This window comes from Macadamia integrifolia, chromosome 8 (assembly GCF_013358625.1).
Source record: "Macadamia integrifolia cultivar HAES 741 chromosome 8, SCU_Mint_v3, whole genome shotgun sequence".
In the NCBI taxonomy this organism is placed as follows: Eukaryota; Viridiplantae; Streptophyta; class Magnoliopsida; order Proteales; family Proteaceae; genus Macadamia; species Macadamia integrifolia.
In genome coordinates, this window is record NC_056564.1 from 19,088,798 (window position 1) to 19,111,273 (window position 22,476).

General features: G+C 39.0%; 3 protein-coding genes across 5 annotated transcripts in view; 1 reads left to right on the plus strand and 2 right to left on the minus strand.

Annotated features, from left to right (window-relative positions):
- Positions 1-843, plus strand: part of LOC122085684 — a 4,145-nt gene extending 3,302 nt beyond the window's left edge. The window contains exons 7-9 of one of the 3 annotated variants that reach the window (XM_042654189.1): positions 58-120; positions 199-242; positions 572-843. In XM_042654189.1, coding sequence (XP_042510123.1) covers positions 58-120; positions 199-242; positions 572-658 — 194 coding nt within the window. In that variant the 3' untranslated portion in view covers positions 659-843. Of the gene's footprint in view, positions 1-57 lie in introns of all 3 variants that reach the window. The other 2 variants (XM_042654187.1, XM_042654188.1) reach the window with 2 other exon arrangements.
- A 9,033-nt stretch (positions 844-9,876) lies between these two features.
- LOC122087225 (membrane steroid-binding protein 1-like) lies at positions 9,877-12,692 on the minus strand. Its single transcript, XM_042656285.1, has 2 exons — positions 12,256-12,692; positions 9,877-10,604 (listed from the first exon to the last, which is right to left on the minus strand). Exons 1-2 carry the CDS (start codon positions 12,558-12,560, stop codon positions 10,241-10,243), a joined length of 669 nt encoding a protein of 222 aa, XP_042512219.1. The 5' UTR covers positions 12,561-12,692; the 3' UTR covers positions 9,877-10,240.
- A 1,544-nt stretch (positions 12,693-14,236) lies between these two features.
- On the minus strand, positions 14,237-22,379 carry LOC122085883 (putative DEAD-box ATP-dependent RNA helicase 33). Its single transcript, XM_042654487.1, has 10 exons — positions 21,297-22,379; positions 20,740-20,846; positions 20,458-20,513; positions 20,152-20,376; positions 19,478-19,684; positions 19,266-19,352; positions 18,033-18,128; positions 17,739-17,954; positions 17,120-17,302; positions 14,237-14,824 (listed from the first exon to the last, which is right to left on the minus strand). Exons 1-10 carry the CDS (start codon positions 22,241-22,243, stop codon positions 14,594-14,596), a joined length of 2,355 nt encoding a protein of 784 aa, XP_042510421.1. The 5' UTR covers positions 22,244-22,379; the 3' UTR covers positions 14,237-14,593.
- Between the last annotated feature and the right edge of the window lie 97 nt (positions 22,380-22,476).

Below are 22,476 nucleotides of genomic sequence, written 5' to 3' on the forward strand. Positions count from 1 at the left end.
TCTTTGCATTTGTTTTTTTGATAGGTCTTTGCATTCTTACATGCCATTCTTTTTCAGGTTCAAATTTCAATACTTCTGACACTGAATATACCCATGCTGCAGTTATACGCTTTCGATCCAGTGAGCTTCGTATGCAACCTTTGACATTTGCTTGTTTCATAACTTCATTGGTTGTTAATCTTGCTTCTATTCTTGCAGTTGAAGCCTTTGAGATATTTGTAGCCAGCTCGGAATACAAAGATGTGAGGATCCAATATAACCAAATCTTCAGGCATTTTATATTTTTGTGTTATTAGTCACTCTCAAGAATGAAGACTGGATGGATTGGGGATTCAATAATGTGGGTTTATAACACACATGGATGTTAAGCTGCTAAGCAAAAACATGGTTTTGTGTTTTCATATTTGGATGGCATTATGATTGCTTGGGATCTTCTGAGCTCACTTTCTACACATTCTTGTCTCATTTATTTTTTTGAAGTGTTAGTTGTCTCATTTTCTTGTCACCACCGTCTGGAATATTATTATTGTTTTATGTTATAACAGCCATTTTTCTGTGCCTAAACATGCAGATTTGGAGGTCAAAGTTTCAGCCAATCACCCAAAAAAGTCTTGCAGTTCATTTTGCTGTTGATCCTGTGGGCACTGAAATTATGTAACAGAGCACCTTTAGTTTGATTCATTAGTTTCCTCATTCATTTTAGCCATTTGATCATAGTCTTCTGCTTAAAATTTTATTTACCACTGCCATGGAGTTCTCATCAGGATCGAAGGTTCTCTCTCTTCTTGCTAAACTTGTTTAAATTGTAAATGAATGAAGCCACACTTTGGAGTAGTCTTACCACATTTTTTTATTTTCGCCCATTCCATTTTACCTTGTGCTGGCATCGTTCATGAATATTTTGGATCTCCATGAATTACATGCCTATGCTTGCTTTTGCTCCCCCTTTATGCATGCTTTGACCAGGACTTGTTTCAAAATGGACGAATGAAAAGCTTTTCTCCACCATCCTGGTTCCACACATTAGTCAATGGTTGGGAATTCAGTTGAAAATACAGCTTACAGGCCTTTACCTAGGAAATATCTTAGAGAGAGTTGATTTGCAGAATTTGATCTGTACCATTCTTGTAGATGGTGTGTGATATACATGAATTGGCTAAGCAAATTTCTCAACATTGGATCCTAGATCTTGTCTTTTTTTATTGGGGGGGTTGGGGTTGGAGGTAGGGGGTTTAGCACCTTTGACTTCATCACCTAGGTGGACCATGGTTACCAGATTTGCCATATCCCTCTAAACAAAACTTACACAAGAAAAGTAAAAGGAAGCCTGCACGTTATTGATTATTGAAGGTTGAGATGCAAAGTGATTTGATTCTGTATTTATAACAGATTACGACCTATAACAGCTTTTAAAAAATAACTCAATCAAATGGCCCCATCCCGTACTTCTCAAATTAAATTAAAACAATCCCATATTTGGATGGGATTTCTTCAACTCCATTTGGATTACAGATAAGGAAACAGCTGGCTTGAGTTTGGTTAACTGAAGCAGCTAGAGTTCAGATCGGTAAAACAGGGTTCAAAAGATTAGAATCGGCTAAAAGATCTAGAATTTCAGATCGGATCGGTGGTTCGGCCGATCTAATTCGATCTTAATTCCTTGACCTGTGAGCTAAATTGAATTTAGATTCTTGAATTGACTGGCTAACCTACGTTTTACAAACTACTGATTGAAAATGTATATCAAGACCCAGGCTTTGAGTAATTGGGATCGGATTGGCAGAAGGTTGTTGAACCCGATTCCAGCCAATCTAGAACGGTACAGATGCCAATTCTAAGGTGAATTGTGGCCAATTTCAAGGTGTTAAGTTTGTCTCCAAATCTTGACCCATTTTGAAGAATGAACCTTTTTGACATTTTGGTGGTGACTCGATCAACCACGACCTGATAAATCGATCCGCGATTTGGAGGAGTATATAATGTACTATCGTCTTGTTGTCTCTCTTTTACATAATGAAACATCTTCTTCTTCACCTAAGAACTTAGCACACAATGTCAGTGTGTGAATCTCATTAAACCTCTGTGCTGTGCAGATCTATGCTTATGTATTTTTGTAATTGTTGATGTTTACTATAACATAAGGTTTTTTGTAAACAATTCAACCCGATTTTGGCTGATCCATAATGAAATCAGATCTAAATCAGCGGAAACCAATTGCAATCCTGGGTTAGACTCCTTTAGAGTTGATCCACTCTTGCTAGGTGTTACCTATTGCAACATGTTAATCACGTACTCGAAATTTAGAAGCATTCTCTTCTACGAAACGGAGGGTAAAACTGGCCCTTCCATGCTTCCTTTCGCTCTGAAAAATTTATATGATAATGCTTCCAAAATGCATTCTTTGACCACCAGTGGAGAAGTGTTAACATTAAAAAAAAAGGACAGACCAAGTTATGTGACTCCAAAAAACCTCACACAGAAAGCCAAAATTTTGTCCCCACTGGCGAAAGCTTCTTTAACATGGTAAGCTGGAAAAAGGGTTTTGGAGCTCAACAGGAAAGCAAATCCAATTACGTGAGAGTTTCCTGAGATTTGACTTCTTTGCAAACAACTTCATCTTTCATAATTAATTATGATACAGAATCTAATTTAATTAGTCATTCTCATTATTTTAAGCCTTTAACTTCTCTGGCCAGAAACTCTACCCTTTTCTTCCTCCTCCTAGCCCGTCTTTTTCATGTAACTGTTCATACATAATTGACAATAATGGCGACCTCTGCAACCACTCACCGGAGAAAATTTCCGGTGATAAGAATGATGTACACTAGATTTCATTATATGATAAGATAGTACAATTACAATTACAATTACAATTACAATCTGATCTAAATCTGTTTTACTACTACAAAAACTGATTCGCTTATCCCTTTTGTAATTAAACTGTTTCTACTATACATCTCTGATGCAAAAGCTTTAGAGAAAAGAAAAAAACTTCTTTTAAGTATATATAGACTACAAAAAGAATATGTATGCTTTTGATCTTTAAGATCTGATCTCTCCTTTCCAATCAATTATGAAGTGGGTTGGGTCCCCCGGGAACAACTCGGTCGGAAGATCCATAAACAGGGTCGTCGTCGTTGTTGTTGCTAGGATCTGGAGACGGAGGAGTTGCAGAGAAACGCCATGAGAAACGAGATGAGAGCTCTGTTACAATCCTCTGTTCTCTTTCGCTGGTTCCTCCGTGGATGTATCTGCAACTTGAGAGCTGACCAAAGGCTAGAATTACTATGAAAAGCAAGAATGGGAGAGGAGAATCTCTAATTCTCATGGTTAAGAAGATGGTTTTTGAAGTGACTAGAGAAAGAACAAAAATGGAAGATAGAGAGATTTTGAATGAAGCAGATGAGACGAAGTTGAATTGATTTGAAGACAAAGGAAGAGAGCAGGTGGGAGAAGTTATATTAATATGAGGGGTCGGCACTGAGCAACCTGTGGTGTGGATGGAGCCAAAGCTCACAAGTCACAATTAATTATATCGAAATGACTGAAATGGCCATGTGCATTCCTTGAATTCAAAAGCTTTTCTATGTTATTATCCTTGGTTTACAAATTACCCTCTATACCAAGTCAGCGAACCAGATGGTTGGACTGGGTTAAACCAGAATCGTCCTTAATTTAGAACAACTGGTGTGTTACCCCCAAAAAACGTGAGAACTTTAAGGTTTGACATCCGGTCTGGTTTTTAAGACTCCTCCTGTGGGAGGTTGTAAGGTTTAAGATAAAGATGTCAATTTGGCACCCAAACAGGGACCCATCCTGGAACCAACTCACTATAACTAGAAATGGATGGTTCTGCGAGCTGATTTTGTGACCACTTATTAAATGGGACACGATTAGTTTCTCTATGGGTCTAAAACCGAAAGACAGAGAAAGAGCCAACTGGAATCAACCAGACCCATCTAAGATGCATATTTATTAATTTAGGGTTAATTAATACTTAATGGTTATAAATGGGAAAAAGGAAGCTACCCACTTGTTTGTGTTTATATTTAGACATAGGAAGGTACAAAAAGACTATGCTACTCCCACTTCATACTCTGAAGATGCCTCTATGCGGTTTTTCACTGATTTGCGTGGTGATGATGTGGCTGAATAAATTGATAGCATTTTCTTGCCCATAAATTATAAAAGAATAGGTTGTAATTTAAAACAAAAAATAGATTATGCACCAAAGAAACACCTAAATATGGATGCCCAAGACTATGAAAGTATAGAACTGTTGGGAAACAGAAGCCAGGTTATGTTGTAATTTCAAAGAAACCCTTGTATTTGAGTGGTTGAGACTTTGAGGGCCCAAAACGCTATGTAATTGGAACGGAACCGTCTTGTTATTGCTTCTGACCAGATCTTTGTTTCTGGACCGTTTAATATATAGGATGGTTACAGGATTTGCCCCCATGGGCCCAAATTGGATACCATTTAGATGAAGGGACTTGGTTTGGTATGTAGAAAAGATCTAGGACTAACGCGGTTCTTTTTGGAGACAATGAACCCGAACCATCCCCTTTGACCCCTTCGATTAAGGGACTTGGTCTGAAATGTGGAAGAGATCTAGGTCTAACGTGGTTCTTTTAGAGACATTGAACGGCTAATCCGGATGCGAAGGGTAATTAAGTATTATTAAGCTTAAGAAGGAAAACGTGTGAGTTTGACCTTTAAACCCATTGGATTATTCCATCCCCACTTGCCTCCGGACCTCGGGTAGTTTTGGGTGTAAATAATACTTGTTAGATGTGACTTTGCGGTACCTTAACAGACACGTGTTGGACACCTTCATTTGACAAATGGCACATGACTTTGCATTTATTTCGGAATCTTACCTGTACTAAGTGAACGTGCAATCATATTACTCTGTATTTGAGTGACCATTATTCGCCGGCGAAGCATTTGCTCACATTGATTAGATCACTGATATCATTTTCACCGGTCAACTCTTTGGCGTTTAAATTCATAAAGAATCGAAATTAACTACGATATAAACCAAATTTATTCAAAACCTGACATAATTAAATAAAGAAAAGTCAAGATCAAAGGTTAATCTTGTGGATAAATTACAGTGTTTGATGAAATAAGTCCTTGAAAAAAATGAATTAAGTAGGCAATGCCATCAATTATGAGTGTGGATTTAGAGACCAAAATCATGTAGAGTGAAGAAGGTCAATAATCAACAGCTTCGGAGTGGGTGGGCTGCCCATGATTGTGACATCGTAAGGATCAAGGAATATATCCAAAACTATAAGAAACTAATTGTGACTGGTTATGGAATACAATCAATACATGCAGATGAGGTGTCATTAACTTATAAAACTTTAGTTGATTTTTCGATGAGGGTCCTTTAGGTATCTTGGGACTGTTGGATAATAAGAGAACCTATTGGGAGTTGGGACCACCATGGTAACATATAATAGCAGTTTTGTTATAAGGATGGGGAGTGGTGTAGGGGTTGCAAGGCTTGGAGAGAGTCATGATAATGTATGTAGTTTTATCTTATCCTCAGTTCATAGAGAGGCTATTTCGTGGTTAAAACTTCTGATCATTTGGTCATACTAAAGCAACCTAAAATTGCACCGAGGCCTGTCTCTACTTTTAGTGTACATTAATGTATCTATACATAGAAAAAACCAAAGCCGAATCAATAGCAGCCCGATGATAGACCTAGAAGAGTCATTAAGTCAAACTAATACAAACCCAATCCAAACCGGACAGAAACTAAAATTGATTGAAACCAACTTTTGTCTTAATAGTTTGGTTTCCGTTTGATCTATTATCATTCCAAAACTTGAAGCAACCTAGTCGAACCTACCTAACTGATGGGCATCCTGGCCCTTTGGAGCATGGTTTTAGCAGAAAAAATTTGCAATGGAATCTGTTTTCAATAGCAATAAGTCAACAACAATATTCAAAACATTATCCTAACTTAATGGATCAATTACATAAAAATTCTAAGTAAGAATGAGTATGAAGATCTATGCAAACCTGTGTCAAAATCATATGAAAACAAGTTAAAATAAAGTCAAAATCGACCTAAATCCCAAAAATCAAGTACAAATTGACCAATCCAAAGTATAATGGGAATAAAAAAGAACCCATTTGATCGGAATTGATTTCAAACAATGCTTTCGACTTTGGAGGCAAAAGTTTGTAACCTTTTTGGATTTTTGATGATTTTCACATAGAAAACTAGTCCTGGAGGGTGAGCTCATCTATAGTCACAGGTCGGTTGTCTTCCTCTAATGGCTGGGTCCTTTGAGATTCTGTCGTTTGCCTAGAAGAGTTTGTTTTCTTACCTCAGAATCGTCTTTTTCAGACCAGATGTCCTGAACCAGCTGAGCTTCATTTAGAGCTAATCAAATAACTCTTCAAGGTTATGATCCTGTGATGATGAGGTCATGTTTACTTGCTACGTGGTAGACTTGGATGAACATAAGTTGGTTCATGTCATAAGAAGCTAAATTAATTTAATTCCTAAAATAAGCATTATAAATGGTTATGATATTAGTTCTAAGATCAATAATAAATGGCATATGATCATGGTGGTTTTGGTGGCAGCAAGCCACCGACATAAAGAGTGGTATTAGAATTGCCATTTGCAAATTAGATGGGCTGAAATTTGAAATTTTATAGGAAGGCAGACTCAATGTCCACATCTCTATCTGCCTTTTGACATATCATATCTTAGTTTGTTGGCCATGTGGTAAAATAAAGTATGAATGAATCTACGATTATCAAGAGTTTAAGATAAATTTTGTATCGTGTTTCTGTATGGGACAGATCTCACATCTTCCATGGGGTGTGTGACTTGCCTTTAGCATGCAGTATCCACATCTCATGGAGGGTGGAGATCTATCCTTATAATAAATATATAAAAAAAAAAAAAAAAAAGAAGAAGCAGGAGAAGAAGAAGAAAAGAAAAGAAAAGAAAAGAAAAGAAAAGGCATGCCATTATATGATGAAGGAAAATGACTGAAATTAAAGTTGAAAATTGACACGTGACTATTATGTCATTTCTTAACATGCTTAATATCTAACAATTGAAATTACTATATCATCTCATAAAAAAAAAGGAAATGGAAAAGGAAAAGGAAAAAAATCTACATCATACTTCCACATGACATGATGATAGATGGACTTACCCCCACAATAACGTTTGCCATTGGATTTCTATAAGCTTTTGTGACTTTGAGTTCACTTTTTAAGGTACTTCACTTGCTTATTTAGCTAAAATTACTATTTGGTAAAATGAGTTTGATGTCTTTATCGGATTGAACCGCCCATCTTTGTGGTAAATAGTAACAAATTTTCTTCATCGCAAAAAACGTAGTGACAAATTCCAAATGTCACAAACTGATTGTCATCAATATCTTAACTTTTGACCGGCTTCTTAGAAGCTAGTTTCTGGTTAGGTTAAAAGCATGCTCCTAATATAGAATTAAGAAGTGGTTCTCCATTGATAGAGCATGCATAGTTTATCTCTCTTCTCCCTCAAAAGAGGTATAATTATCTTTTTATGAGGAAAGGAGCGAGATATAGGCCACAACTTCTAATCAAAGTTTTTGTCCCCCTTTTATCATTAGTTATCTTTTTTTCATACAAGCCCGTGAAACCACCGAAAAGAGGTTTTTGAGCTTTCTCACCATTTATGCATTATGTTCTGTCTTTGAAGTGCAGTAAGCCTATCAATGGGGTTGGTAGTCTAGTGGTGAAAATACTCTCATCCCATCATTGCTCAAGTTTGGCTAGTTGTGAGTTCGAGTCATGACATGCCCACTGTTACCCGTTGGTCTTGCGGAAGCTTGCTTGCCGAACGGGGGCTATGATCACTACCATGGAACATCCTTTTTTATTTACCAAAAAAAAAGAAAAAAAGAAATGCAATAAACCTCAAATATGAGTCCAAATCACCCCCCCCCACATGGTGACAACCCCACCCCACCCTCCACCCTCCACCCTCCACCCTCCACCCTCCACCCTCGGAGACCCTTAGTCTAGAGGATAGGATTAGACATTTTTTGTCCACTCAACTAAATGAAGAGGGTTTGGGTGTCCATTTATTCGTACAACCGTATTGTGTTGAATCTTTTTCCATGTGTTTTATTGGTGAATCAAAAGCCAAAGCCACGAAAAGTGGAATTTTCGAACACTTTTTGAAGCCTTTATTTCTCTATGTGGGAGAATTATCCCCTCCCCCTTTTCCCTTTTTTGGTTTTATGCTGAAAATGTGGGGGAATTATCCACATGATAGAAATTTAGACCTTTAAAGAATCAAAGGGAACATTGCATATAGAATATAGTTACATGTAAAAAAATTGGATTGGGCCTGGGCTTGGAATCCTCAACCTTAGCCTAGTCCACATGCTTGGAATTCTCGGGGTTGGAATTGTGGAAACGGTTAAAAATCAGATTGTACTGAAATCGAATGAAATTGTACCAACCAGTAGAAATCAGACTGAGTCAAACCGAGGCCGATAACAACCAAAAAATTATAAAATCATCTTTTTCTTTTTTCCATAAAATTATGTATAAAGAAAGTTTTCCTCCATAGGGTTGGAATGTTCTCCACTCCATTCTAGGGTTCACAAACCTCTTATAAAATTTTAAATGTTCCCTAAAACACTCTCTTGAACCCTTCGCGTTGATCTGAACCTGCCGTGATGAATAGATCAAGAAGGTTTGCTCCACGTCTTGTGAGAGGCCTAACATATCAAGAAGTTACAAGGTGTACCGGGAAGCAGCTGAATTGGGACATTGATACCTGTGCTTCTCTGAGCTTGGTGCATAATCGATCTTAAAAATGGGAAACAATTGTAGAAGTGGTTTGGCAGGATGGATTTATTTCCATTCATCTCACATGTACAATAAAAATGCACCAGGGTGGGTTCAGAGCTTATTGAGATCCCTGAATACTATTGAGTATTGGCTATCATAACCCATGGGCTAATTGAGACTGATTGGGCCTTGATTGTGCCACCTTTTTTATTTTCAAAATAATTCATAAATATTTGTGAACGTTGTAGTTTCTTCTTAACATGGTGAAAAAAGAATCTCTTCAACCATTGAACTAACCCACTGACTAGACTAGACTGAGTAGTATTTTCAACCTCATTAAATAAAAGCTGTAGTTAGATAATGCATGGTTTAAGAACCTGAAATCTGGCTCAGGATCGATCAAAGGTCAATATTGATTCTATAACCAAAGATCTTTAAAAATCAATCTTTTTTTTCCCCCTTCCCTTGTCTTCTTTAAAAATTAATATTTTTTTTACCTTTCACCCGATTCTTAAACCATGATTTAACGACAACATTCACCCTTTAGTCCAATGTTCAAACCATTCTTAAAAAAAAAAACAGAAAAGAAAAACACTTAAATGCATCCTGGGAAAAGACTTTCTTAGGCTTTGGTTTTGTTTGATATATATGCATTCTCGGAATAGATTAAAGGTCTAGAAACTGAAAAAATGACGAAGCATTAGATTTCAGAATGTGATCTAAACACGGAATATGCTCCAAGAATACATTCCAAACACAACCCCAGGTGCATGGTAGCGGGAGATGGGAAGGCATTAGGCATATCAATCAGTTGCAGAATGACTTATACTGGTAGAAGCATCTGAATATCTGATTTGAGTGGAAAAATTGAATGGATTCCAATCTGACTTGGTCAGAATCCACAATTCAATGCTGATACCTCAATACCATGTCCCTCGCTCTCATGTACCTTGAGGTGGAAAAAGCCTGTATACAGAGCTCTACCGAAGACAACCTAAATTATCAGGAAATCTGATAAGCTGATGACCAAGAGAAACCAACAAAACCATATCAATGAAAAACATGGGGAGATTCACCATTGCTTTACTATCAGGTATTTGAATTTCAACTCACATTTCAGAAGCCAACATTTCCGCATATATATTGTATATCTATGTAGCAACTTTGACTCTTTGAGGCTTCAGCTTCATCACCTAACTAGGCCTTATTCAGCAAACAGGTTCCACAAAGAGTGAGTGGTCTCTTCTGGACTATGAAGAAGAGATTACTCACATTTCATCAAGTCTCATCTATATAACACAGGAATTTAACTGGACTAACAATATAGTACCACAGGGCAGAATGATTTATGAAAATACAAAGTTATCTGATGCTTCACATGCAGTAGCTCGAAGGGGAGATGGGACGTCTGGAACTACTCTCTCTTAGCATCATCATCAACTGTGGTCTCCTTTAGAGGCTGCTCCTCAGCTTGCTCACCTGCAGCACCCTCGGATTCCCCATTTTCTGCAGGTTTAGCATCTTCAGGATTGGCAGCTTCCGAGGAATCACCAGCGGGAGGTGCATCGGTTACTGGGATGGTTTTTTTAATTGTCCCAACCTTAACATACTTGCTCATAAACTTGTACTCCCAGTCCTGCAACGCATCAAGTTCAAAAGGACCAAGGCCTGAGATATCACCTGTTAAATCCTTATCCTCAAAAGACATCTTTGCAAGAGCTCTACTAGCATCCTTCCCTGCAAACAAGGCATAGGGCCCACCAGGACCATAGAACATCCTACAAGAACATAAGATAACATATAGAATAAATACTTTGGAATATACAATATAGACTGAGATCCAATCACAGATGGGACATCATTTCCTACGAACTTCCAGCAGCGATGTCAAAACACTCGAAAACCCATGTCCATGTATCAAAATTAAAAACCAAGCCTGCAGCAAACTACGAGTCACTCACACCATCCCTCAAAAAGAGATCGCTGCACACACAACAATGTAGTTGGCCAGAAGGATCCACAAACTAATTGTTGATTTCTCCAATGTATAAATGCCCTCTTCATATGCTATTTGTTTCAATTATGTGTTTTGAATCTCTTGCATAACAAAAATGACAGTTCCAAAGAACTTGTGGGAATTGAATTTCAAATTGCAGATGAATTATTAAACTATTAAACCAAAGCAGAACTGAACACAGGGAAACAAAACGAGGAATATAACCACAAGCTATAAAATCTACAGAAGTACTGCAACCATAGGTACTGTGAAGTAGCAGAGCACAGAGAAAAAAATACTTATAACACTGAAAACAACATCATCTTCAAACAGAGCCACAAGACCACAGACAGTCAAACAAATTCAGCATCAGTATCCGGAAAAAAGGAAAAAAAAAGCGGTTCCTCTCTGCCAAAACAATTCATCTTAGCATTTCAGATCATCACATACCTTAACATTTCAAATCATGACATTAGAGTATCTATCCTTTGGAGCAAAGCAAGTACACACTTTTTTTTAAAGAAGAGAGGGAAGCAAAGCAAGTACCTTAGCTAGTTGATTGTTAGTTTATATTTCCTAAAACTTTTAGTTCAGAGTCATCAAAACACACAGAACAATACCCCAATGCAAAAGCATATCGGGAAATTGCTCACTTGGATGAGAACACTGCAATTCTAGTTAAATTATTGTTCCCTAGATATTCTACATTGTTACAATCAACCAGATAACATCTAGAGTTTCTACAACCGAATAGTAACATTCGTGCAAGAAAATAAATTGGGGCTATTGACCATTGAAGTCTGTGAGACAATACAATATGATCCTCCTCAAAACCACGTTTAACAGCTAGAAGAAAGGGGCAATTACAATGACGAGACATAAGCTTCAAATGTCCAAACCACAATTAGAGGAGTCATATCCTGTGAGTAGTCCAATAAAATACCAAATCCGAATTAACAAGAACCAGATAAGAGAAGCGAATAAAAATAAATTTAAAAGACTCAAACCAAACCAATTCACTAAAACAAGAAGAGGGGCGGGGCAAAAACCAAAAACCCACCACCGAAAAAAATAAATATAGATACACCCTGAACAGAAACGCAAAAGAAGAAATTAGATAACAGTACAAATTTTTTTCATAGAACCGATCAAAGCCCTTTTAAAACAAAAAAGGAAAACGAAGAAAAATCTTTCAGGGATGAAAATACTAAACAACGGTAGTGAATGGAAATAGACAACCATCAAAATCACATAGAATACCAAAAGTCCACAATCAATGAAAGAGAAAGCATAGGAAAATAAGTAAAAAATAATTCCAAAAGCACCAACAAATGAACCATAACCTAAAAGCAGCCAAAAAACCACCGAAATCCAAACCCCATCGTGTGAAGTCAGAGGAAGAAAATATAAACGAAAGGAAGAAAAAGTGAAACCTGCTTTGCGATACATCATAGATCTGTGCCTTGATTGCCATGAGCAAAGGCTTCGTCGGGTCGGATCCATCGTATGCCTTCAACTCCTCCTCAGTGATCTCACCGAGCTGAACCGGAGGTGGAAGGGGCTTCACTTCTTCTGGGAGAGACCTCGTCCTCTGAGGCTCAGGAGACGAGAAGAACCCAGAAATGGCATAGTAGAAGGCGAAAGCCAAAGCTAACACCGTGAAGAAGGTCATAGGAGATAGTCCCGTATATGCAGGTATCGCTGCTTTCAACGTCTCCCATGGCTGCAAATTCGCCATACTTTCCAGTGAATCTCCGAAAAAAATGCAGAAAAAAAAGACAGAGCAGCAGCGGCACCGCAGTGATAAAGACGAGAAAACCAAAGAAGGATTTCTTTTCGTCTTCCAATTCAAAGGCCTGTCGAGTCCCCACCAAGCTTTATAGATGGATTCTGAATCCAAATGTTTATTAATCTTTGATGGATCAGTTTACTAAAATACCCCTGTGAGTAAATGACGTTTGGCTGTTCATGATTTGGAGCTTTTTTAACGGTTGATTGGTTTATGAGGACATGTATTGTTAATCTAATTCTAATCTGACGATATGGGCTGCCTACTCAAGTTCCTCTCTCATGATTGAATAATCCGGTACTTCTAGCTCTACCGAAGAAAAAAGAATACAGTAGAGGTAAAGGTCAAAGTTATTGTGGTCAAATGCAAGGATAAAAAATTGAGAGAAAGATGCTGGGACTGATGTCATATAAGGGGACAATCAAATGGCAGACTGCATTATGGACCGTAGAAGAAAGAATTGGAGGAGAAAAGTAGGAGAGAAATTTTCCCCATCATGGAAAATGGCCCTTCACCTGGTTCACCTTACGGCCTCAAATCCTCTCCAGTTACTGAGAGGACTGATGGGAAAAAACGGTGGACAGAGGAGGACCCTCTCTATTTTATCTCACCAGTCCTGTTCAGTCACTGGAGAGGAGCCGTGCCGACACGACAAAGTGTCACCAGTCAGCAACATCGGCCAGCCAGCACCCTCTCTTATCACTGATGAGGCATGAATCATGATTTATTTATTTTTTAATCTTTTTATTCTTTTGGGTAAATATCTAATTTTGTTCTTAATCCTTTCTCAATGCATGGAATTTTAATTTTTCAGGTGCTTGATAACAGGGTCGTCCGATAGGTCAGTCGGCAGGTATCCCGCTCCATTATGGAGCTATCAGCTATGTGTACATCATCATGTCTAGACTCTCTTTCAAAAGTGAGATCATTATCGACTTATTGAAAATACCTTTTGGGTTTCCTGAATATCGGCTGGTATAAAAATTAATATTGATACTGACACCAATATGTATTGATATTCACGGTGTAGGATCTGAAAATGGTCAAGCCGGTTAAACCTGATCAATTGACACCCTAATAGATGGACTGAAATCAAACCGTATTAGGGCAGAATCGGTTGTGTTGTTGTAATTTCAATAGTGAATAACTTTTTGTCCAATTTACCCGATCTGTATCAGGCTCCAATGATACTGAAACAACCCAATACCTAACATCATGCGCCGGTCAGTTTTCTGATTCGAGCCTTGGGATCCAAAACTGCCATGTAATATTGAGTTTACATTCAATTAAGCTACAATTGGTTGTAAGAAACATTCAAGGAGAGAGAAGTGAAATTTTCAAACCTAAAAATATTACATTCGTAGAAATTCAATTCACATAAAAGTAGCCCAAATAAATAAAAGGCTCCAATTGCTTCTCTTCCATCCGGAGATAAACAGCTCCTTACTAAGAACCCAAACGCTGCAGTTTTTTTTTTTTGGTAAGACCCAAACACTCCAGCTTAATGCATCTCAAAGGCAAACTACATTAATCTCGAATTCGGTCGTTTAGAATTCTCAACAAATGAAAGATTTAGGTTCTTCTTCCTACATGTTAAAATCTCCACATAACCACTGCAAATAATATATGTTTTAAGTCCACTACAACATACCATTCTGCATGCAACAAAATATGCTGCAGAACATAGTTCAATTCTGGGACTACAGGGTTGCTTGTATAATTATAAGAACATGAATACATAAATTGAATCTACAGAGCAAATTATGTGACTTGCAGAGTTCTCATGTTTTGAGAGAAGATAAAAATGGAAAAAGAAAAAGAGATGGTTGTAAGTGTTGGTGCCTGTATTTTAAGTCTGTCAATGGTTTCTTTAGTATCTCACGGGTCCAGAGAACACTTGGCATCTCTCAGTTCAACTTGTTTCTTGAGCTGCTTGTGGATCATCATGACTAGGAAAAGAAAAATTTCCAGGTACCAAAGTTCTACTTTCGTATCCGGATACCAGGGATGTCCCTCAAACCCATCTTGGATGCAGTTTTCCTGAAAAGTGAAGGTGGCTTTTGCAACCCAATGGAGTGACAAAATTCGTTTGCTAGTTCTACTAGCCTGGTTTTATCTCTTCCTATCTCCCTGATTGAATTATAATAGCCAAGCCAAGCATGATAAGCTGCTTCCTTGGCACTCGCGTCGATCTTTGCCATAGAATCTTCCACCTGTATTAGAAATTAAGTTTCACATGTTAAGGATATCCTACTCAGAATGGCTGTTTCAGTGTCTTCTCTGAACCCATGGATGGATGGGTTTATTAAGAGTACTACCAAATGAGTATACATATCTAAACTCTCGAAGCTTTATATTGAAGACAAAATGGCCTAATTAATTGATCTGCCCCGGAATACAAACTACTAATAAAACTACTAAGAGTGGATTCCACACCGGGAGAAACTGAGCTAATATTTTGTCAAATCAATCGAAAGAACAAAAGATGAAAAGAATCTACCAAAACTGATCGGGCACTGATTTATAAAGACAAGGGTAGGTGCCATCAAAGGCCTAAAACAGTTGCATAAGAGTTCGAGGGTAATTTCACTAAATATGAACAGGTGAGCATGTCAGTAGGTTTCCTATATGACATCAGAGAGTTGGGTGCCAGTGTTCTTCAAAAATCATTACCCAGAACAATGTTGCACCACTATTTAGCATGAAATATTTCCAAAAAAAAATAAAAAAAAAATCCACACCCATTCTGCTAAATATAATACCTAAGTACCCCTTTCCTTCAATACAAATTTTATATAAAAACGGTAAATGACACCTCGGGTACCCAACATTTTGAGAAATTAATTTCCAATAAGACCCCAATTTCCATCACCATCACCATCACCATCACCATCACCATCAAAATCCACTGCAGCCAGACCCACCCTGGCCGGCAGAATCCACCACTCTGCATCTCAACACCCCCGCTGGACCCCTTCACGGTTGTTTCAGCAAACCGATTGTGACCCTCCCGCCTGCAATTCTCCGCCTAGTCCTCATCTTTGTTCCCCGTGAAACTGTACCCCAGAACCCATCGCTCTTCCAAGAATCCACACCCAACGACCTGCAATCCAAACACTTCTGCCTCCTGCAGCATGCGAGGCTGTAACCCAAACACCAGCCTCCCGCAACCCCCTACCCCTGCCACAACACTCATCAACATCTCCATTGAACCCAAAAGACCACTTGCCCTTCTGAGCCATGCCCTGTAACCCCACCTCACACCCTACTTCCCCACCTCCTTTCTGCAACCACGCCAGTTCCAACAATCACCACTCCTATGTTACCTTCCCCTGCAACCCCCTCTCCCTGCACCATACCCGAACCCCTGATACGCATTCTGTCTGTTGATGAATTTGAGGTACAGAAGTACCCTCTTCCCGGCAGGGATGGGAGGCGGGACAGAGCTGCGAGTTTGAAGCGATGGGGACTCTTTTTTTTTTTAAATGAAAAGCATGATGTGGGTCAAGTGTGAGTTGAGTGGTGCTAGGTGCTACAGCAGGGGCAATGGTGAGGGCAGCGGTGGTGCTGGCGATGGCTGATGGGGGCTGGATGTGGCCAGGGTGATACGTTGGGGTGTGTGACTGGGCGATTGTGAGCTGGGCCATCGCAGGGAAGCATGGATCATGATCACAAGTAGCTAGCTATTCAGATATAACTCTGCTTGGAGATCTTGATCATCTTAAGTTAGGGTGCACGTTACAGGAAGAGGAGAAGATGATTTCTAAAGTGACAGGACTAGACCAAAAGCAGATCAACAACTGGTTCATCAAACAGAGGAAGCGACATTGGAAGCCATCTGAAGACATGTGTTTCACACTGATGGAGGGTATCGGTGGCAGCGATGCATTACCTCAAATGTATCTGAGCACCGGAGGAGGAACTGGCACTGATGATTGAAGTTTGATAAGTGCCAAGTCCTATTACATCTTCTTCTCTTAGTTGTTTCTGGGATTTTTTCTAATCTAGTGTTAGCCAAGTGGATACTGCTTATTTGTATAAAATTGTAGACTCAGGAAATGGGAATGTTATTACTGTAACCATGCATGGTTTTGTGGACCAAATAATCAAATAAGACAGATTGAATTGATTGTATGAATCAGAATAGATTAGATCCAAAGAAACTGTGAGAAAGGTGTTAATCGGGAAGGAGAGGGAATAGGGTAGGGCAGATTTGCAGCGCAGGGATGGGCTAGAGGAGGTGATGGCGGCGGCAGTGGTGCAAGGCGGGTTTGAGAGGGGGGAGTGGGTAGGGGAGGGGCAAAATTGGAATTTAAAAAAAAAATAAGGAACCCTAGACATCATTTTGTGAAACGTGAGGCACCTTAAACATCATTTTTAAAAGAACTTGAGGTACCCAAATGATAAGATTCAAGCGTTGGGTACCTCAGCTATAATTTCATAAAGGAAAATAAATTTTCCACATGCATAATTTCAATTCTTAATGAATGAATGAGCAAGAGAGAAACCTTCAGTTTTATATCTGAATCTACTCGTGGTAAATTAGACTTCTCAATTGGCAGATCTTTTATTTCATCCAAGAAATGTTCTTCCCATGGTGCGAGTAACAAAATGCCTTCTCCATCTTTGCCTTCACGCCCTGTCCTTCCAAGACGATGAATGTATTGTTCTCTATCGATCGGAATACCAACCTACAAATTGCCAAAAGAAATTGTTACACAAGTAATAATGTAAGCACGCTCCACTAAATGGTTGATGGTAATCACAAGATTCTATAAGCATCCACGTTCAGTTAAGAGATGCTGGAGTATCAATTTCTGACCACATAAATAAAAGCATGAAAAGATTCATCCTAATCTTTTTTATTTTTGGATGAATATTCATCTTAATCTTAATTGATGTAGAACAATTAATAATCTCTTAGGCATGCACTACTTTTCTACCAGGCCGTTATATCAGTAAAATGTGGAGTGAAGAGTAACATGAATTAGGGTCAATGAATATGGTGTATGCTGATACCAATACTTATTCCCCATAAGTGTCAACCGTAAAGTACTATTGCACAAGGCATCAAGATCATCGAACAAAAAGTAGTAGAGCTAATAAGCATGCCAATTTTTAAGCTACCTGAATCACCAGAGTGACATCAGGATAGTTCATGCCACGAGCTGAAACATCAGATGTAACAAGAATCAATTGCTTCGATTCACGAAACTCGTCGGATATGCGTGTACGATAAAGTTGAGGCTTTCTTGAATGCATTTCTCTGACATTCATTTTCAACTCTCGGAGGAGGAGGAACATAAGTGATGTCACCATTGCAGTTGTGCAAAAAACAATAACCTAGGTAGATAATGAACAATTAGACCACGAAAAAAAATTAATTATCAAACAAGAATAAGCAAGCAATAGCATCTCAACCTTGTAATCGAGCATGTGTGCGATATGGTCCTTCAAAAGCTGGTGAACTATTTGAAAATGGAGTTCATGAGGTGCAACAATATACAACTGTTTAACCTGTATTCAACAATCCAAAAGGTATCTAAGATTTAGGCTCCCAAGTCTCTTTCTACCAAAATAATAGTGTGCAACGCATAAAAAGCATTCTGTAAGTAGAACCCAGGGTGAAAGCAGCCTGCCACTGTTAGAACTAGGGGTGTCAATTCGTGGCCCGACCCGACTAAAGCAACTGGGACCGACCATTTATAGACTGGCCCAGACCAGCCCGTTTATTAAACGTGTCGGGCTTGAGCCTGGCCCATTTACAAACAGTCGGTCTCAGTCCTACTACTTGGACTGTCGGGTGCCCGACAGAGACCGACTGAATAACACCCAACCGAGACCGGCCTATTGTGCACCGGCCTGGCCCGACCCGACCCTTTAATGATTGTAGAATACCTATTTTACCCCCCAAATTAAAGAGTAAAAACTAAAAAGTAAAGACATGTTCACATTTTAAATCATGGTTATATTTGGTATCATTTATTGATTTATTATCATTTTTTTGGGCTTGCATGAGTGGGCTGGAATATAAGAACACATTTTAAAGAGGGTCCGTTTAAAAATCGGTTAAAGCCCATTTAACATTAAACATGTCCGTAGCCCGGTTAAGGCCCGACTAAAGCCCGATTAAGGTAGCCCAATTATAACCCGAGGCCGACCGACCGAATATAAAGCGTACCATGCCCTCAATAACTAAGCCCGATTAGTTAAATGGGCGGACACGGTGCGGCCTTTGAAAGCCTTCAAGCCTGATTAAGCCTGACCGAAACCGGACCGGCCCGACCGGTTGACACCCCTAGTTAGAACAATGATATTCATCATATCACTACAAAGAGTCCAAAACACAACTCTCAAATTTTCAATACCAGGTCACCAGGTCTTATACAGGGAACAATATCAATAGAACAATGACAAACAGAACAATGAAGCTTCTTCAATAGAACATTTCAGGTGAAACAAAACACAGAACATTCATGAATATGAGGCAATCCACTCAACACACTTGGATGAATTCAATTTTCTTTCTCCTTTTCTATCTTGACATTCAATAAATTTATTGATTTAATGAAACAAAATTCATAAGGTGGCACTTGTTGACAAATGGATAAATTGAGCAACCAGAAACCAAAAATCAGTATTGAAGACTCATACCTTGTCATGAGTTTCCACACCACCAAGACCCACCGTATCAATAAACACATGTTCCCTTTTCAAAACAAGCTGTGAAATGCGGCGAACCTGCGAATTCATAAATTTAAGAAATAGCAAAAGCACAAGTTGCTATATATATATTGTTTATAGCAAGTACAAAAGGTTTTGACTTTGAATGAAAGAAACCTGAAAGGGGAATTCAACAAATCAACCTCTTTTGGTAGAGTAGCAGAAAACAACAAGGACTGCCTTTGACGTGGCACACAATCAACAAGCTTCTCTATATCTTTGCGGAATCCTAAATCTAATAAGTGGTCAGCTTCATCAAGTACAAGCATTTTCAGGCCCATCAAGCGAACAGAGAAACCAGATTTGTTCTCAATATGATCCAATAACCTACCAGGGGTTGCAACTATAATCTGCAAGAGATCCACAAAAAGTGACAAGAAGATATTAATAAACAATGTATTAATAATGACCATCAGAAGAAAATATACCTAAAAAAGCAAGCAAGAGTGCAAAATGTTACACCGTAAAAGGAAAAAAAAGGGCAAGGGAACCCTGCCAGTCTAGTGTTCTTACGTCTAGACACAGCTGGGTGTGAAAATACCCAGCATGCGCGGGGGCAGCTAGACTGGCAGGGTTATTTTCCCCTAAAAAATTTCCTCTGATAAGCTACACAGTAATAACAGTATTCCCTGGTTTCAATTATAACAAACTTTGAGAAATGAAATGGCTTTGTGAAGTATTGATAAATAGGAAAGTAACATGATAGACAGACTTTAAGTTTATCTAGGATATATGCATGGTTCAAGATCTGCTATCTTCAAAATGGAACTGCCTCAGGAAGGAAAAGAAAACTAAAGACATGGATAATATGGGGAACCTGGCAGGGATGAGATTCTAGATGTTTCTGATCATCCTTGAACCGTGTACCTCCAATTAGTGTTTGGACCCCTATGCCATCATGGTACCTTAGCATAACACTGGCCTCCGCTGCAATTTGACTGGCAAGCTCCCTCGTAGGGCAAAGAATAAGGACAAGAATTGGTGGCACCCGTAAGTTTGCACCGCTACTCATAGCCTTCAAAACTGTTTCAATTGCAGGAATCTGTTTTTGTTTAGCATCCAAATTGGAGTAGATAAGTTATAAGAAACAGTATCAAGAACATAAAAAGAGCAAGTGAAGTACCAAAAATGCTGCACTTTTTCCTGTGCCAGTTTTCGCCTTGACCAAAGTATCCTTTCCTGCTCGAGATTGATGACAGCCATCATTCGTTTTGCAAATAATTGGAATAAGCAAATCTCTCTCTCTCTCTCTCTCTCACACACACACACACACACACACACACACACACACACACACACACACATACACACACACGAAGGGAACCAGACCAGTAACTATATATATCCACTTGAAAAAGCTGTCAGCTGAAAACTAAGTGACAATTCAACACTCAAGACAACATACCATCAAGGCAAGCTGGAAGAGTGGCCTCCTGTACGGTGGTCATCTGCACGTATCCAGCCAAAGTAAGTGCTTTTACTGTCAATGGGGAAATGCTGCACTCTTCAAATCTAAGGGAAATGAGAAAAGCCAGTTATCAAGATTACAAGGAGATACAAGCTCCAGACACATAATCCATACATATGTAATCATTTTATACATAAAGAATAGCATCAACAAATTTGCATCAGTATCATTGATGTTTTGAGATTATCGATTAAAACTCAATAAGAAAACCATAATTGAGACAATAAAATATTTGAAAAAATTATAATAAGGTGCATAATAAGCACCAAAGTTGAGCAATTAGAACTACTAAAGAAGACATTTACAGTTGACAAACGTATTTTGAACTCCACTCTAGTGACTTCTTATATCTTAGATATAAGGTCAAGAAAGTAATTTGGCTTTTCTTCAGTCCATAATTTCAACTGTTTCATTTCAATCTGCAATTTTTTCCAATCTCCTTAAGATTGCATAAACTACCTTTCATAAAGTTAATAAATGTTATCATTTCAAACCTTTTCCGACTAAGAAGTGATTCCTCCTCCCTTTGTCTCCCACCTTCGTCCAAATTTTTTCTTCTCAGCTCATCTCGAATGGACTGAATTTGCTCTGAAAATTCACTCTTATCTTCAGTGAGCTTAGGAGCTCGTCTTATTTTCTTCATATCATAATTTCTCAAAGTGGCTCTGCTCATCATCTCTTTTACACTCGCTCTACCTTTCAAATCTGCATCTTCTTCTGATTCCCCTTCACTGAAATCAAACCTAGGCCATCTCAATTTTTTAACACCTCTCACCTGGACTCCTTTAGACTTACTAGCAGCAGGCTTTACGAAACCATTCTCCGAACCAAATTCCTCATCATCTTCACTAGACGAACTATCGTTTCTTCGAAATCTATACTTTGGTCCTGGAATCCTCCCCGCTGCAACCGAATAATATCTAGGTTTAACTGAATCAAATATCGAATTTGAAGTCCCACGATGATTAGCCTTCAAGCCACCCCTATCCGAAATCAACTTTCTCATATCAATTGGCGATTCGACAGCCCGACTTCTCACAGGAGGTCGAGGGGGAAGCGACTTAAGCGGCCCGTCATCTTCGTTCCAAAGGTCTTCAGCTCCTTCCTTCATGAACCGATCGGCAAGGGCCTTGACGTGATCTTTAGCACTCATCGCACTGTAATTAGACGACAATTCCGATTCCGAGGAAGGTTCATCGGACTTACCGGCGAGTTTGGCACGGATTTGGGATCTAATCCTGGCCCGGTAAAGCTGTTTTTCCTGCTCGAGAAGCTTTCGCTCCTTCTCTTTGGCTTTCTTCTCGTGCATTCTCTTCCATTGCCATTTATTGAGACCGCCGGGGAATGTTCTTGGTCCACCGCCCATAGAGCGGATGAAGGAAAGGCTGCAGAGAAGCTTCGACATTGTACTCGAAGATACACGCGGCCTAGAAGAATTCATTGTTGCTGTTAAGAAGGAGACGGTTATGCGATCTTCTCACTTCTTAGAATTTAGAGACTCGCTTCAGTGAAGCTTATTAGGGTTTAGGGTTTTGAACAAAGAGAGGAAGAAGCGGACGAAAACGCGCGCGCGTTCCATAACGCTTGGGCCTGGGGGGCATGGTTTAAGATACCGGAATCGGTCTTGGATCGGACGGGGCCGACACCGATCCGATCCGGATCGGCCTGGTTCAG

Bases quoted from the DNA above. Each gene is read 5' to 3' on its own strand.
- LOC122087225 (XM_042656285.1), bottom strand. From the start codon at position 12,560: ATGGCGAATTTGCAGCCATGGGAGACGTTGAAAGCAGCGATACCTGCA. The intron at 10,605-12,255 runs GTTTCACTTTTT...ATGTTCTTGTAG, and splicing joins TATGATGTATCGCAAAGCAG to GATGTTCTATGGTCCTGGTG.
- LOC122085883 (XM_042654487.1), bottom strand. From the start codon at position 22,243: ATGAATTCTTCTAGGCCGCGTGTATCTTCGAGTACAATGTCGAAGCTT. The intron at 20,377-20,457 runs GTACTTCACTTG...AAACAAAAACAG, and splicing joins GAAAAAGTGCAGCATTTTTG to ATTCCTGCAATTGAAACAGT. The intron at 18,129-19,265 runs GTATGAGTCTTC...TGTTGAATACAG, and splicing joins GTGTGGAAACTCATGACAAG to GTTAAACAGTTGTATATTGT.